At 36.4% G+C, this 16,603-nt stretch overlaps 1 protein-coding gene across 3 annotated transcripts in view; it reads right to left on the bottom strand.

The window, feature by feature from the left end:
* The window catches only part of SCFD1 (sec1 family domain containing 1), a 105,659-nt gene that overhangs the window by 78,976 nt on the left and 10,080 nt on the right, over window positions 1-16,603 (bottom strand). For 2 of the 3 annotated variants that reach the window (XM_016209510.2, XM_087823268.1), the window contains 5 exons: window positions 13,062-13,150; window positions 11,699-11,789; window positions 7,937-8,059; window positions 6,156-6,243; window positions 1,767-1,856 (listed from right to left, as the gene is read on the bottom strand). In XM_016209510.2, coding sequence (XP_016064996.1) covers window positions 1,767-1,856; window positions 6,156-6,243; window positions 7,937-8,059; window positions 11,699-11,789; window positions 13,062-13,150 — 481 coding nt within the window. The remainder of the gene's footprint in view (window positions 1-1,766; window positions 1,857-6,155; window positions 6,244-7,936; window positions 8,060-11,698; window positions 11,790-13,061; window positions 13,151-16,603) is intronic. The other variant, XM_016209511.2, reaches the window with a different exon arrangement.

The following is a 16,603-nucleotide window of genomic DNA, read 5'->3' as shown; positions in this document are numbered from 1 at the left end:
TTTTAGAAAACATATTTGGAAAACACAAAATAATACATATACATCTTAGAGAGTAGTCTATTGGTAATAAATATTTTAAAGGTTCTGACAAGTCCAGCAGTGAGTAAATTTATTTGTTCAACTTACAATTTATCAATTGTAACTTACTAAAGAATTAATTACTGTTAATCTAATACTTGTGAATACCTCTGAGAAAATGTGTTACATGGGGATTGCTGTCTAACTTAGGGTCTCAATAAGGTCATTTCTCTGTTTGGGAAAGAGTGGACACCTATCTTTGGTAATGGTAATTAATGATCACAATCTGAAGGAAAAATCACCATAAAAGACTTTGTATATGCTAGAAAATATGTAAAAGGTAAGACTAGGTTTCTACACTATGTACAAAAGTATGTTTCTTATAATAGCAGCAGATCAGACAAGGTCCTTTACCTAAATATCCATCACAGAACCTGTGGCCTGCTGTTGAAAGGACCTGTGAACCTTCTTTTATGAAACAGAGCTGAAGCAATTCATCCACTGTAGACATACATCCAGTTTTTATCATTCTCTAGGATATGTGGTTAGGAATTTCTCTCTAGTTTCAGTACCAAGAGTAATGTTTCTCCTGAAGAGCATTTGTATTATTTAATTTTATAGATGCTATGAATCACCTACCTAATTATGTTTCCCATTTTAGATGATTTAAGATGTAGCTTAGTGCCAAACTTAGGTAAAAAACCTGGCAAGTGTACAGGTTCACCCCTGGATTCACGCTGATTCCTGCTGGTATTTTCCTTGTTTAATTTTTTATCACCTATTTCACTCTGTTTTACCATAAAGCTTTATTGAGTATATTGGTATAAGATGTATTCATTTCTTCTTGTCATATGGCAAATTGTTTTTTAAAGTTTTGGTCAAACTAGAGATAACACCCAGGCCTCACATGTGTTCCAGCTCCAGGCCCAGAAAAGCAGCAAAACCAGACCAAGCCAAGGCATGGCTGATGACCTCAGGATCAGCTACACTGATCAACTAGCCCCCCCCCCCCCCCCGCCCGCCCCAGTGCCGACCAATCAGGAGAGACTACAACCCTGACTAGGACTCTAGTTCCCTTAGTCACCATGATTGATGATTTCCCCCCAACATAACCCATCCTGGGGAAGCCATTGGGGAGCCAGGTCTTGGAGCATTAGCTCACCTGTGACTCTGCGCATGGGCCACTTTTTAAAAAGAAACCCCTACTTTCTTTGCTTCATGCTCCTGTTCGTGTCTTACTGGACTTTGATGCATGCAGATAAATGGATCCCTTTACTCTGGGTAACACTAGATGCTATAGCCTAGTTCTCATCTAGGCTACATATGTGGTATAGCCTATTGCTCCTAGGCTATAAACCTATACAGCATAGAATACTGTATTCTTTATATGCTAAAACTGTTGCATTTTAAATTCTATCCAAAGCATGCTCTGTCAACTGCAGAAGTAAAAATGTAGACTATTAGCAAAATTTTAAACTGTTTTGTTCTGATGGCAAGTTATTCATGCATGTAATAAAATTCAAATTTTAGGCATGTATAATGTTAACCCTCTTGATTCCAACATACTAAAATAATCCCCACTAAGAATTATATATGGATTCTTTCAGGTTATTTTCTACATAAAGTCTAAATAAGTGCATATGTGGAGTGTATAAAAAACAAAGGCAGGATATTATAGTATAACAGATTAAAATGAGTTGTCAAATAATTTACTGGGAAGAAATAACCAGAAAGACTTGAAAACTTACCTAGTGTAACAAAAAAGCAGAAGAGGCTGTCAACAATAGTATCCATAACAGTTTCCATTTCCGTGTCTGTGATATCTGGCCTGTTAATAGCTAAAATAACATAGGTAAAGGAGAAAAAAAGTGACCAAAATTTATGCCTTATTTTTACTAAACTCTTAAAATTATTACTAAACTCCTAATCAATGCTCAGTTTAATAACATATAATACTCAAATAAGTAAAATTTTTTATGCTTTAAACTTTACAAGTATCCATTAAAAATTATAGTACCTTTGCCCGGCTAGGTGTGGCTCAGTGGTTGATCGCCCTAGGATCCAGGAGATCGCAGAACGATTTCCAGTCAGGGCACAAGCCCGGGTTGAGGGCTCGATCCCCAGTCAGGGGAATGTAGGAGGTAGCCGGTTAATGACAACTCTGTCATCATTGATGTTTCTATCTCTTTCTCTCTCTCTCCCCCTCCCTCTCTCTGAAATCAATAAAGATATATTAAAAAATAAAATTGTACTACCTTAAAAAATACCTCCTCAATATCAGTAATAATTAGTATCAATATCAGAGCAGTAATAAGAAAAAAAGCCACCACATAAAACATACAAAGTTTTTGCCAGAGTAATAGAAAAATGAGTATTGTATTCCATAGTTGTATTCACAAACATTAGATGGCCTAAAGAAACTATTGATCTTCAACTACTGCCAGAAAAGGATAATGCAAATCAATTATGAAAAGATCAACATCATTTCCTTATTATAATGAGTTATATGAAATTCTTTTCTGATCTACTAGATGGTATATAAGTGGTTCCCAAACTTTAGTGGGTATAAGAATCACTCTAGGAATATGAAAGAGAAAAAAATTTCTATGGAATTTATTAAAAATTAGAGATTCTTAGCCCTGCCTCCTAGAGATTCAATTCAATAGATTTGAAATAACTATAAGAAATACGCAATTTTGACAGGCACCTTAGGTGATTCTTGGGGCTACACTTTCAGAAACACTGCTGTGAAGACCGTCCTTGACAGTCAGAGACTCTGCCTTATTCATCTTCTGATCTCTCACAATGCCTAGACCCAGTGTCTGACAAGGAGATGCTCAGTAACTATTTGTTAAAAGATTACACTAAGATATTTACTACATACTATTTTTAATTTCTGAACATCCTGAACGTGAAAAAAATATTAAATTCAGTATGACTTGTGACTAGCATGAGAGGGAAGCAGAATCCAACTGGATATATCAAAATTATGTAAAGAAATACTTTGTCCATGCAGAGAACACAAAAATAAGAATTCAGTCAGGCAATACAGAATCTGTATGAAAAAATGTGCTGCTACTTGGTACAGACTGCCATCTATCCAAATCGATGACAGAAATGGCATAAGGGTACACTGTGGATTATGTAAATTTAGGGGACCCCAATCTAGGAAAATACTCAGCTCATTTTGTTAATCACCGGTATAGATAAAATCTATGTGGAAGCTTCTGGCCCTTTGGTACTACACCCTAGTCCCACACTCTGAGAACTGACCTGAATAGTCAAAATCCTGTCCATCAATAACATCAGCTCACCTGTGATAACAATCTGGCGTGTCTGAGATAGTAGCCTGAGTCTCACTGAGATATAAACCTGCCTTCTTTATTGGATAAATTCTCAATCCATGGAAAGTAGATAATCAAATCCATAGTATTACTATACAGTGGTACCCCGGTTTTTTAATGTAGTCTGTTCTGGAAGACCATTCGAGTTCTGAAACGTTCGAAAACTGAGGGGACAGCCGACAGCTGGGCCTCAGGGTCTTGCCCTCAGCAGAAGCTGTGTGGCCTGTTCGACTTCTGAGGTGGGTTCGAAAACCGAAGCATTTACTTCCGGGTTTACTGCGTTCTCAACTGAAATGTTCGTCAATGGAGATGTTCGAAAACTGAGGTACCACTGTATTTGATTTATGTTTGGAATAATCTGTTTAAGATCAGTTAAAACACTTGTACTGTGTGAGAGGATTTGGCACATAATTACATTATGGTTAAGAGTGCAGTCCCTGGAGTAAGTGCCTGGGTTTAGTAATCTGGTTCTGCCATTTTCTTATTGACTTATTTAACATCTGAGACTCAGTGTCCTCATTTGGAAAATGGAAACAATAATACCTACTTCACAAAGTTATTCTAAAGTGTAAATGAGCTTACATTATAAAGTGCTTATAAAGCAATCTAGAATTATTGTATTATAACTATACTATTGAGAATATGAGCAGTTAAAGATGTGATTATGCTTAAATTTATATTTTAAATTTAATAATTAATTTCAGACTTGTGATTTTTTAAAATTGAGAAGTGGTATAAGAAAATTAAATTTACAAGTACTTGAAGGTTTAATGAACTCAGACCATGAATTTAATTATTTTTTAAATTATTTAAATATTTGGGTAGATTGTGCTTGTCAGATTTATAAATTTGCCAGATCTGGTATCTGAAGTACTTAAAAAACAAAATTTAATATAGTGAATTTATAAATGCAATTTAAACTGTTTAAGGAAATTTAACAAACTAAGCTTTCTAAATAAGCTGTTAAATGGGACTGATTAGAACTTTGTTCAGTATGAGTGAATTGATCAAAGAAAAAGTAAAGGTGCTTGTTTTTATGCAACCAGATTTATAAATAATGTGTCAAAATTTGTAAGTTTAGCTTAAAGACTTAAGGGAAACTAGGTTTTAAACATGTAATTTAAGTAGTTAATTAATTTTTAACTCAGTTAATTGTAAATAGACTTCTGTAAATAACTACCGTCAAAAATCTCTTACATGGGCAATTCAGCAAATACACCTTTTTAGGAGTGTTATCGCTTCTTGGGCTTTTGGCTAAGATCAACCATAGGAATGTTGTTTAATTTCAACAAGAAAGTATATCAAGGAGCTCAATGAAACCAAAAGATTCATATTCTCTTCTTTTAGGTAGCTTATCATTTGGTCCAGCGTTTCATAATAGGGCACTACTGACATTTTGGGCAGAACAACTTTCTGTGTGAGCATGGTTTACACACTGCAGAACATCTAGCATTCCTCGTCCCTGCTCACTAAATGTTAGCAGCAGCCCACCCAGTTGTGACAATTGGCCCTTACACATTTCCAAGTGTTCCCTTAAGTGGGGACATATTCTCCACTTAAGAACCACTGAAATCCTAGTCATCATCACAATCTCAACCCTTAAGTAGAAAATTAATGATTATTTCATTGAACTGGCTAATCGCATTTTCTGCAGTCTGCAGTTTTCTTAAATATTTGATATAACTAATCAATGGGCATAAAATTTCAGTTAAGCAAGATGAGTAAGTTATAGAAATCTGCTATACAATATTGTACCTATAGTCAACAGTACTCTACTGTACACTTTAAAATGCTAAGAGAGCCCGGCCGGGCGTGGCTCAGTGGTTGAGCGTCGACCTAGGATCCAGGTGATCGGGGTTCGATTCCTGGTCAGGGCACATGCCCGGGTTGCAGGCTAGGCAGCAGATCAATGACTCTCTCATCATTGATGTTTCTCTCTCTCTTTCTCCCTCTCCTTTCCTCTCTCTGAAATCAATAAAGATATATTTTTAAAAAACACCAAAAAACCCCCAAAAAACCTGAATACTATTAAAAAATAAAATAAAATGCTAAGAGAGTAGATCTCATGTTGTGTTCTTACCAAAGAAACATCAACAAAGAAACATACACAATATAATGGTCAGGTACCAAAATAGGAATACAAATTTCAGAGGTGGTCAGACAGCATTTGCTTTAAAACCAATACTCAATTCCACTACTATGGAGTCTAACAACCTGTATTTGAGAAAGGCACTTCATTCCACAACAGTACTATAGAAGCTGCTGACTCCTTGTGATTGTCTGATCTTGACAAATAACAGTATTAGCTAACTTCTGAGTGCTTACCATGTGCAGAAACTCTTCTAGGCATTTTACACTAGTCCATTTAATGCCCACAAAAACTCTGAGGTAGGTAATAGTATTATCCCCATTTTAAAGATAAGGAACTGAGAAGCAAAGTAACCTGTTCTTGTCCAAAGGTTAAAGTACTAGAAGATTAACTGAATCTTACTGCTAAAATACTGTCTTACTTGCCATGAATGAACCATTCATGCAAGTTACCATGCAGCACCTAAAAGGTAAAAAAACTGATACTTTGCTGATCTTACAAAACAGGTTTATTAAATAAATGTTGTTTATATGTGACAGAATACAGTCTGACACTTGTGTTCTCTGCATGCTTTAAAAAATCTTATCAGCTCTACTGCTCTAAACAAAACTGGTTTTGGAGTGCACTAAACATGTTCAATTTTTTTTTTACAGTACACCATTCATTTAGTTAACAATGAATTCAATATTCCTATTTTTACATACCACGATATGAAACAAGCTCCTTATTTTGATTACATAAAACAAACATATCATCTTCCAAAGTAATAAAATTGAGATACTGGTCAAAAACCTAGAAACAAAAAAAAGGTTTACAAATCAATTTTACAGTATTTAAAGCACATTTAGTTTGATTTAATCTACCAATGGCAAAAACGGGGAAAAAATTATAATTATATTCAACAGCTAAAAATCACACTATGCAGACTGCCTACCCGGGCAAGAGTGGAGTTAATATAAAAAAAAAAAAAAAAGCAATGAAAATAAGCCTTTGAGCCCTGGCCAGGTAGCTCAGCTGGTTAAAGTGTTGTCCCAGTATGCCAAGGTTGCAGGTTTGATCCCCGGTCAGGGCACATACAATAATCAATCAATGAATGCATAAATAAATGGAAAAACAAATGATGTGTTTCTCTCACAACTCAATAAAACAAAACAAAAAAAGCAACAAAAAAAAATAAGCCTCTGAGCAATAAATTTTCAAGGAGGAGAATAACATTTTCAGAAAACAAAACTTATGAAGAAAATTTTTTAAAAAAAATTATGGTTGGGATGGGAATGGATATAAATTTTGAGGAAAAAGCACAATTAAAATTTTTATAGTCAGTTTAAACCACACTTTCCTAAGAAAGTCATAGCAATTGTTTTTCTACCATGAATGTTTATAAGTGGGGGGAAATTATACTAGTTCTTTAGAAGTGCAAATTAGGGGACAAATTAAGAAAACTAAAATTGTAATTGGAAAATAAAATTAAAAAAGAAAACTACATGACACATGTTAAATTCAGTTAAACAAATTGAAAACCATTTCTATTATTTTATATAAAATTAATATTTTGGAAAAGCAAAAATATTAGGACATAAGCCTCAAAAACTAATCAGAAATAGTAGTGAATTATCTAAAACTATGAATGAAGCCCCACCAGGCGTGGCTCAGCGGTTGAGCGTCGACCTAGGATCCAGGCAATCGGGGTTCGATTCCCGGTCAGGGCACATGCCCAGGTTGTGGGCTCGATCAATGACTCTCTCATCATTGATGTTTCTGTCTCTCTCCCCCTCTCCTTTCCTCTCTCTGAAATCAATAAAGATATATTAAAAAAAAAAAAAGTTTAAATCTATGAATGAAGATTACCTTTCAGTGAGAAAAAATGGGAAGTAAATGCATGGTTGTTTAGTCTTTTACTTGCTCTAAACCATTCCCCAGAATTTCATTTATGCCTTGTCTAAATTCAAGAAGAATAGAGCTCTAACCAAGAAAATATTTTACAGGTTTATTTATATCTAAGCTGAACCGGTAATATGATGTAGAATTGCTGGCCTATTGTGAATTTCATCTTTCTTATAATATGCAACATAGCTTTTTTAGATCCTCTCTCCTAAGAAAAGATCTAGAGATATTATGGTGAATATAGTGATGATAGATAAAAAAGTATCAATATATTTTGAGTATAATTTATGACAACATAACTGTCAAACTATTTCTAAGTTGAGCTAAAAAGATTATACTAATCCCAGCCTAAAACAAAAACTGATCCAGCTTCTTATTTTTATCTTTAAAATTCATTAAATAGGTTCCTTTGGTTTATTTTGCCCAGGCCAAGTTGAAGATAATTTACATTATCAGAACTCTTTCTAAAAGTATTGAGTCTGAATATCTCTTACGTGGTTCTGGTCCTTTGTAAATTAGACATCTACATAGATTAACAGGTTTCAGAATATTACCATATTTTATATTAATGAAATGTCATTAGCCAACCAAAATCTCTTACCTTGGCTACTTGTGGTACTGCATTAGCTGCTAACGCTGCATTTGCAATATCTTCCAGTTTACTTCTTGAAATAGCAGAAATAAAATTTAAATAATATGATTCATAGAGTTGATTCCGAAGATCCTATAAATACAGTGAATACTTCATTCTTACAGGATAGTACAAAGGATGATCACAAATAAAAATCTTTTAGATACTATATGAGCAAGGTTTTGAAGGATAATATACACATTTAAAAGACAGATTATATAAAAATGACAATAAAAAAAAAGTATCCCAAGAGAACAAAATTATGAAGAAGTATTGGTTACTTAGTTACCAGACATAACTAATATATAATGATTAAAGTTATATTTTAGTTATATTATCAATGAAATCCTACTAATTACACTATTTCACAAAACTGCTTTGAAATAGCATGTCTGCAATTTTCTTAGAAATACCCAGAAATAGCTATCTTATATAATGAAATGCTTATTATATCTGGCAGAAGACACTATTTTCTACTGCTCTGATCCTGTGATAATACAACAAATACTTCTGTCACCATGCAGACATAATTCCAATGACCAATTCCAGAGGTATTCCTTCTCAATCATCCAGAAGTACTGTAATTTAAAGTTACAACAAATTCTTAAATCAAATTTACTTATCTTCTTCTTTTTTTTTTATCTTGATCCTCACCCGAAGATATTTTTTCCACTGATTTTTAGAGGGAGTGGAAGGGAGGGAGAAAAATCAATGTGAGAAAGAAACACTAATTGGTTGCCTCCCACACGCACCCTGACCAGGGCCGGGATCGAACCTGCAACCCAGCCACGTGCCCTTGACCAGAAATCAAGCCTGAGACCCTTGAGTGCTCAGGCCCATGCCCCAACCACTGAGCAACACTGGCCAGGGAAAATTTACTTATCTTCTTAAACTTCAGGCAAACAGACCTCTAAATAACATTATTTTTTCAAATCTAAGATATCAATTGTAACAGGCACCATTATTTCATGTAACACTAGGAAATTAATGCTGCCAATAAAATTCTATCACACACCATCAATTTTAAGATGCATCTGTTTCAGAGGTGCTGAAATGTGAAAAACTGAGGCATTGGAGCCTATGTAAAAAAGGTGGCTGAGCAGGGCGGTGGTTCCACAAAGGTTGGGAAATTCATTAAAGGCCTGAGAATTGAGAGGACTGAGAAAATATGTTAGTATGTTGAGGATATTGAGAGCCATGTTTCTTGTCAAAGAAAGAAGTTATAAACTTGTAAAGAGAAAAAGAAAAAGCTAGCATAAATCCTGTATTTCTAAACTGAAACAGTTTTGGAGGTTATCTATCTATCTAGAGAGATAAGTAGGAAGATTTATAGAAATAAATGTATATAAAAATGTGTGTATATGAACATACATATATTTCTTAGCTCTGTGCATTGAGAGGGCCTAAGAACTGGGACACCCTACTAGCAATACCCAGACACTAAATTCCAAATACTACTCTCTATAAAAAGCAACCAGGGCTCCTTAGACAAATGGTTGAATCTTGGGCTGTGACAGAGAGAGTACAAGACGAGACTGGAACATCTTATTGTGCCAAAAAAGTAAGGAAGTTGTCAAAGAATGATGGAGACATTTCAAAAGGACACAGAAGTTGAGCAAGGTTGCAGGATACAAGCTTAATATATAAAAGTGAACTGGGTATCTATACACTTGCAATGAGCAATCCTAAAAATGAAATTAAAAAAATAATTCCATTCAGAATAGCATTAAAAATATAAAGAATAAATTTAAGCAAAAGAAGTGCAAAACTTACATTCTGCACACTATATAACATTACTGAAAGGAAAATCAAAATGAATGGAAAGATACTGCATGTTCATGAATCCAAAAACTTAATATTGTTAAGATGGTAATACTCTAAAAATTGATCTACAGATTCAAGGCAATTCCTAACAGAACCCCAGGCGGCTTCTTTATAGAAATTGATAAGCTAATCCTAAAATTAATATGGAAATTCAAGGGATCCTAAAAAGCCAAAATAATGTTGAAAACAAAATTCAAAGTTGAAGAAGTCAATTTCCCACTTTCAAAACTTGTTACAAACAGTAATCAAGATAGTGTGGTTGGTACTGGCATAAGAGCAGACAAAGGTCTGCAATTGAACTGAGAGTCCAGAAATAAACCAATGTATCCACTGTTAATTTTCAATAACGCTGCCAAGACCATTCATTGGGGAAAGAATAATCTCTTCAACAAATGATGCTGGGAAAACTGGAAGGTCACATGAAAAAGAATGAAGTTGGACACCTTACCTCATACCATATATAAAAATATTTGAAGGAAACACAGAGATTTGACAATGGTTTCTTTCTTTTTTTTTAATCCTCACCTGAGAATATGTTTATCGACTTGAGAGAGAGAGAGGGAGGGGGACAGAGAGAGAGAGAGAAAAACATAGATCGGTTGCCTCCTATATGCACCCTGACTGGGGATCGAACCTGCAACCTAGGTATGTGTGCTGACCAGGAATCAAACCCACAACCTTTTTGGTGTATGGGACAATGCTCCAACCAACTGAGCTACCCAGCCAAGGCTGGCAATGTTTCTAAAATATAACATCCAAAGTATAAGCAACTAAAGAAAAACTAAATTTAAAATTAAGATTAAAATCAAAATTAAAAAATTTTGTGCTTCAAAGGATACCATCAAGAAGTGAAAACCCCCACAAAAATGGGAGAAAGTATTTGCAAATAATATACTTGATAAGGATCTAGTATCCAAAACATGCAAAGTACTCTAACAAAGCAACAATAAAAAGACAACTCAGTTGGCTGAGTGGTCCCATGTACCAGGAGGTCACAGGTTTGATACGGTCAGGGACCATGCCCAGGGTTGGGCACTTGATCCCCAATAGGGGGTTATGCAGGAGGCAGCTGATCGATGTTTCTCTCTCATTGATGTTTCTCTCTCCTCCTCTCCCTCCTCTCTCTGAAATCGAAAAAAACATATATTTTTTTAAAAAGTAAAATAAGACAACTCAATTAAAAATTAGACAAAGGATCTGAATAGATATTTCTCCAAAGATATACAAATGGCTAATAAGCACATTAAACAATGCTAAATATCATTAGTCATCAAGGAAATGCAAATCAAAACCAAAATGAGATACACATAAGGATAGCTACAATCAAAATGTCAGATAATAGCCCAGCCTGGCATGGCTTAGCAGTTGAGTATCGATCTAGGATCCAGGAGATCATGGTCTGATTCCTGGTCAGGGCACATGCCTGGGTTGCGGGCTCAATCCCCAGTTGGGGGTGTGTAGGAGGCAGCCGATCAATGATGACTCGCTCATCACTGATGTTTCTATCTCTCTCTCTCCCTCTCTCTGAAATCAATAAAGATATATATATAAAAAAAAAGGCGGATAAAAAGTACCGGCAAGGATCTGGAGAAATTGGAACCCTTATACACGCTGGAGGGAATGTAATAAACCCTATTTTTAAAGCTATATAGTTAGTTTTCTGTTTTTTGTTTGTGTGTGTTTTTAAGCTAGATTCAGTCTTAATCAATATAATGCTTCTTCAGCCAAAAAATAACTTTAATCTGTCACACTGGTATTTAAAATTCAAACATAGTCTCAAAAATCAAAGTGGGAAATTGAGTAAGGGAATTTCTGATTTTTCACACTGGACATCTAAACCTTTTTTTTCCTTTTGGAAAAAAATCTGTTTTCACATTCAAGAGTCAGGAAAATAATAACTCACATTACCTGGCACATTCTGTCAATATTTTCTTCAGTTGGCATTACAAAATACACTGCAGGAACATCTGGAATAGGATCTCGATCTGAGTGTAAAAGCCTAGAAGACATGAAGAACATAAAACTCACTTTTTCTTAGTCATTTATTTAAAAAGATAGTTTAAATCAGTATTTCTCAAACTAGGAGTTCACTAGTTGAAGAACAGGAACCAGTACTCTAAAAGCTCTTGCTGTAATTATTCATTTAACTCAGCTTGCTCCTTATATCTGTTATTATTTATGTAGTAAGATTCTAATCTCTTTCTTAGTCTTCATTTCTTCTACCCCAATTGCCTTACTTTTAATACCTCTTCTAACGAAGTTCTCCTTGAAAGAGAACTAAAGCATATTCAAAATAAATTTTGGGGAAGTGAGTGGAAGGAAAGTGAAGTTCTCCAAGAGAGGAAAAACAGAAAGCTGAAAGTCGTTAGGCGCAATAAAAAATTTAACCATATATAAAATCAAATATATTTTTTAAATGAAAGGTATATAAATGCTTCCTTAAAACTTTAAGACAATTTATTTTTTTTATTTATTGCTTCATAACAGAATGCATAAGAGATCATCTAAGCACTAAAAGATTTTTATCACTCGATAATTTTATTTTTTACAATCCAGGAAGTATCTATTCATTCAAACACCCAATATCAAATCACAAAATGTCTTTATTCTTCACTGTAAGATTTTACCATGCTTCTATCAAGGAATATAACTAACATTCTATTTCTATAATATTCTACAGTCATCCTTCTATAAGTAACATTCTATGTACGATCTATATATGTCCTTCTATCTACAATATTTTAGTCATCCTTTTATAAAGAAGAGAGTGAAAGAGGCACATGCAATTTCTCAAACATATTAGAAGCAATATAACCAAACAAAGTCAGTAGTTAAGAAGACAGAATAGATAGCTCCTATGGTAATTAACAGTCATTACTTCGCAGTTACTTAAATTTTTCATGTTAATGGTAAATTAATTTCAATATTCATCTTTTAAAAAGTATATATAAATTAATGGAATAAAACATTTTCAGAGTTCGCAGAGAGCTTAAGATAACTAGTTCTTTTCCTTCACATAAGAGGGTAAACCAATCTGTAGGAAAAGATACAAGAGAGAAAATTTAAATTCTGAAATTAGAAAGCTTTAGACTGAGGATTATTTAACTTCAGCAGTAAAGGGTTGAATAAAAGGAAAAAAGATACAAGCACTGTAACTTAACATTATTTTCTCTATAAACGTCCCTTAATAATTTGATTTTAAGGTAGCCAAAGAAAGCTTTAATAAGTATTTTAAAACAAAAGCCATTATTAGAAATAGGTTAAAACTCACAGATGCAGAGTGATTCCCATGTCTCTCAGCTCCTTCACAGATAGTAGAGGAGAGATGATATCCTGGCCAAATCTGTCATAAATGAGCACCTAGTAAAAAATTGTGTTTTTTAAATGTCATTATCAGTGAACAGTCAATAGAGAATCCATACTAAGACAATGTTGAAATACATTTTATTTTATTAAGTATATTAAATTCTTATACATACTCCAATGTAATATTTTCCATCATTTTCACCAAAATGTCCAGTAATCCATTTTTAAAAATATTTCCACTTAAGCTAAAATAAATTAATAATTATAAAAATTTCTTTTTACAGACTCCTTTTTCTAGGTTCAAAAATATACTAGAGGACTTTTGGTCAAGATGACAGAGTAGGTAAACACTGTGCTTGCCTCCTCCCAAAACCACATAAAAATTACAACTAAATGACAGAACCACCCTTGAGAATCACCTGAAGACTAGCTGAACAGAACTCCTATAACTAAGAATAAAAAGAAGCCATGCTGAGACTGGTAATAGGGGCAGAGATGCGTAATGGGCTGATCCCACACCCACATGTGGCAGTTAAGAACTGGGATGGATATCTTGGCTGTGGAGGTCCTCCCTGAAGAACAAGGGATCCCAGCCCTCAGCACAGTGATGGGAAGAATAGTCACCAAAACATCTGGCTGTGAAAACCAGCAGGGATTGTTTCTGAGTGAGGGGGGTGGGACTCAGGGGAAGGGTGGTGGGGGACTGCTGCTATAGACCTAGCTGCTAAAGCCTTAAAGGGTGTGAAACAGACTTATTCACTCACAAACTCACTATGGGCTCCACCACAGAGTAGCAAAAAGCACTAGGGACATAGGGGGAGGAACTGAATTATCTGGATTCAGGGCAAGGGCTAGAGGGGCAGCTTTCTCTGGGACCCAACTGCTGGCAGGTGCCATCGTTCCTTTGCTGAGCCCACCCCCCATCCAGCCTGCAGGTGCAGGTGGGCGCCAAATCCGAATCTCCATCAAACTGGACTCACCCTGGTGATTCCCTGAAAACTTGCCCTACCCAACCCACACAACAGCACAAACCTCCTTTAGTGGTTGTTCCTCACGAGCTGTTGGCCTTGGCACACACCTTGGACTTTACTAAAATCTCTCAAAGTCCACAAACTCCAGACAAGCAGTGGCTGGCCTCAGCATGCCCTGTACCTCTTGCTAAGCAGCCCCTGGCACGAGTGGCAGTTGGCCTTGATTTGCAGCATAGCCCCTCCCAGGCACCTCCAAGTCCAGTACAGGCTGCAAACAACCACAGATCACTGTAACTCCTATGAGGTGGTCTCTGCCAGGCACAGGCATTGGCTTACCCAGATGTGCACCGGAGCCCCTCTTAAGAGGCCCCAGAACTAGTATACCCAGTGGCCAGCTTCAGATCATACCAGAACACCACTGAATTAGCTCCACAAATGACACACCCAAAGGGTGGACTTGGCAGGCACCAGAGTCCTGCTACAGTGAATCCTAGACCACAGGGTAAACCCCCCACACTACAGCTCATCCACTATAATCATGGCCAATCTTCACATCCAGTCAGCCTGCAGGTCAATCCCACCCACCGGTATGCCAACAGCAGTCAAGGCTCAAATGCAACAGGAGGGTACATACAACCCATATAAGAGATGCCCCTGGAGCATCCAGCGCAGGTGACCAGGGAGTCTGCACCACTGGGCCCAACTCTGACATCTCCTACAGGACACCTACTACAGAAGGCCACTCTGCCAAGACTGGGAGACATAGCAGATCTATCTAGTACCTAGAAATAAACACAGGGAGTCCGTCAAAATGAGGGGAAAAATACTTGTCCCAAATGAAAGAACAGGACAAAACTCTAGGAAAAGAACTAAACAAAATGGAGGCAGGCAATCTACCAGACACAGAGTTCAAAACACAGGTTATAAGGATACTCAATGAATGGAGGGGAAGAGTAGATGAAATCAGTGAGACCTTATACAAAGATATAGAAATCATAAAAAAGAACCAGTAAAGAATACAATAACTGAAATGGAGAATATATTAGATGGAATCAACACCAGATTAGATGAAGCAGAGAACTGAACCAGAGATCTGGAACACAAAAAAGGTCAGTTTAAGGGACATCTGGCACAACTTCAAGAATAACAACATTTGGTACCACCAGAAAGAGGAGAGAGAAAACAAGGGAATGAAAACCTATTTGAAGGAATAATGACTAAAAACTTTCCTAACCTGGTGAAGAAAATAGACAAGTCAAGAAAGAGCAGAGAGTCAAAAACAAAATGAATCCAAAGGGGCCCACACCAAGACACATCATAATTAAAATGACTAAAGTTAAAGATAGAATTTTAAAAGCAGCAAGAGAAAAGCAGTTTATTATCTAAAATGGAGTTCCCATAAGACTGTCAGTTGATTTCTTAACAGAAACATTTCAGGCCAGAAGGGAGTGATCACTTTAACAAATTAAAGTGATGAAAAGCAAGGATCTACAACCAAAATTACTCTACCCAGCAAGGATATCATTTAGAATCAAAGGAGGAGAGATTAAAGATGGTGGCAGACTGAGTGGAAGCTACACTGACACTCTCCCAGGAACAAACTAGAATTACAACTAAAATATTAGAAAAACCACCCTGAATAATCAACTGCAACTGAAGATGAGCTGGAGAGCACCTTCATAACCAAGGAGGAAAAGGGGAGACGGCATTGAGACTGGGAGGGAGTGTGGAGGCACAAGAGAGCTGGCTGGGCTCCCACAGGCAGCAGCTGAAGGTCTGGAGGGATAGCTCAGTTGTGGGGGGTTCCCACTGAGGACTCTGGGGCCTAAACCCCAGGCTAGGCTTCCCAGCCTAGAGCACCAGAACTAAGAAAGGTGACCAAATAACATCTGGCTGTAAAAAGCAGCAGGATTTCTGCAGGAAATGCAGGCACCCTCTTAAAGAGCCAATTCACAGTTTCGTGTGCAGCCACTCACCTTGGGCTCCAGCAGACAGAGGGCAGAGTGGACTGGAGCTGTGTGAGGAGAATCTACGGTTGTGGGCTCCGAAGACAGAGCTTAGAGGGCACACCTCTGGATTTCTGTGCCCAGTCATTCCCCCATACTGCAGAGGGCATCTTTCTCAGGCAGACATTTACCTGCCAAGCAGTTTTTGCCTGAGGGAGAAGCAACTCCCTCCAGGAAAACCTCTCCCTCTACCTCAAGGCATTTCTACAGCCTGAGGCTAATTAAGAGAATCAGATTCATCAGCGTGCAGGCAGAAGCAGACTTCAGAGTGCTTTGAGTCTTTGCCTGATTTGCTTCTGGACCTGGATCCTGGAAAAGCAGACCTTGGTGTGCATCTTGGTCTTGTTCAAACACACCCAACAGAGGGGACCTCAAGCTGTGGGTTGTTTTTTTGTGTGTTTTTTTCAAATTTAATACATAGCCAATGGTTTATTTTTTAAAATATATTTCTACTCACCTACTAATCAGTGTCGAACTTGACTATTTTTTTTAAATCAATGTATTCTTTTTTTTTTTTGACTGATAGTCTT

This window comes from Miniopterus natalensis, chromosome 1 (genome assembly GCF_054644295.1).
Source record: "Miniopterus natalensis isolate mMinNat1 chromosome 1, mMinNat1.hap1, whole genome shotgun sequence".
NCBI lineage: Eukaryota > Metazoa > Chordata > Mammalia > Chiroptera > Miniopteridae > Miniopterus > Miniopterus natalensis.
This window is presented reverse-complemented; position numbering and strand designations above follow the sequence as displayed.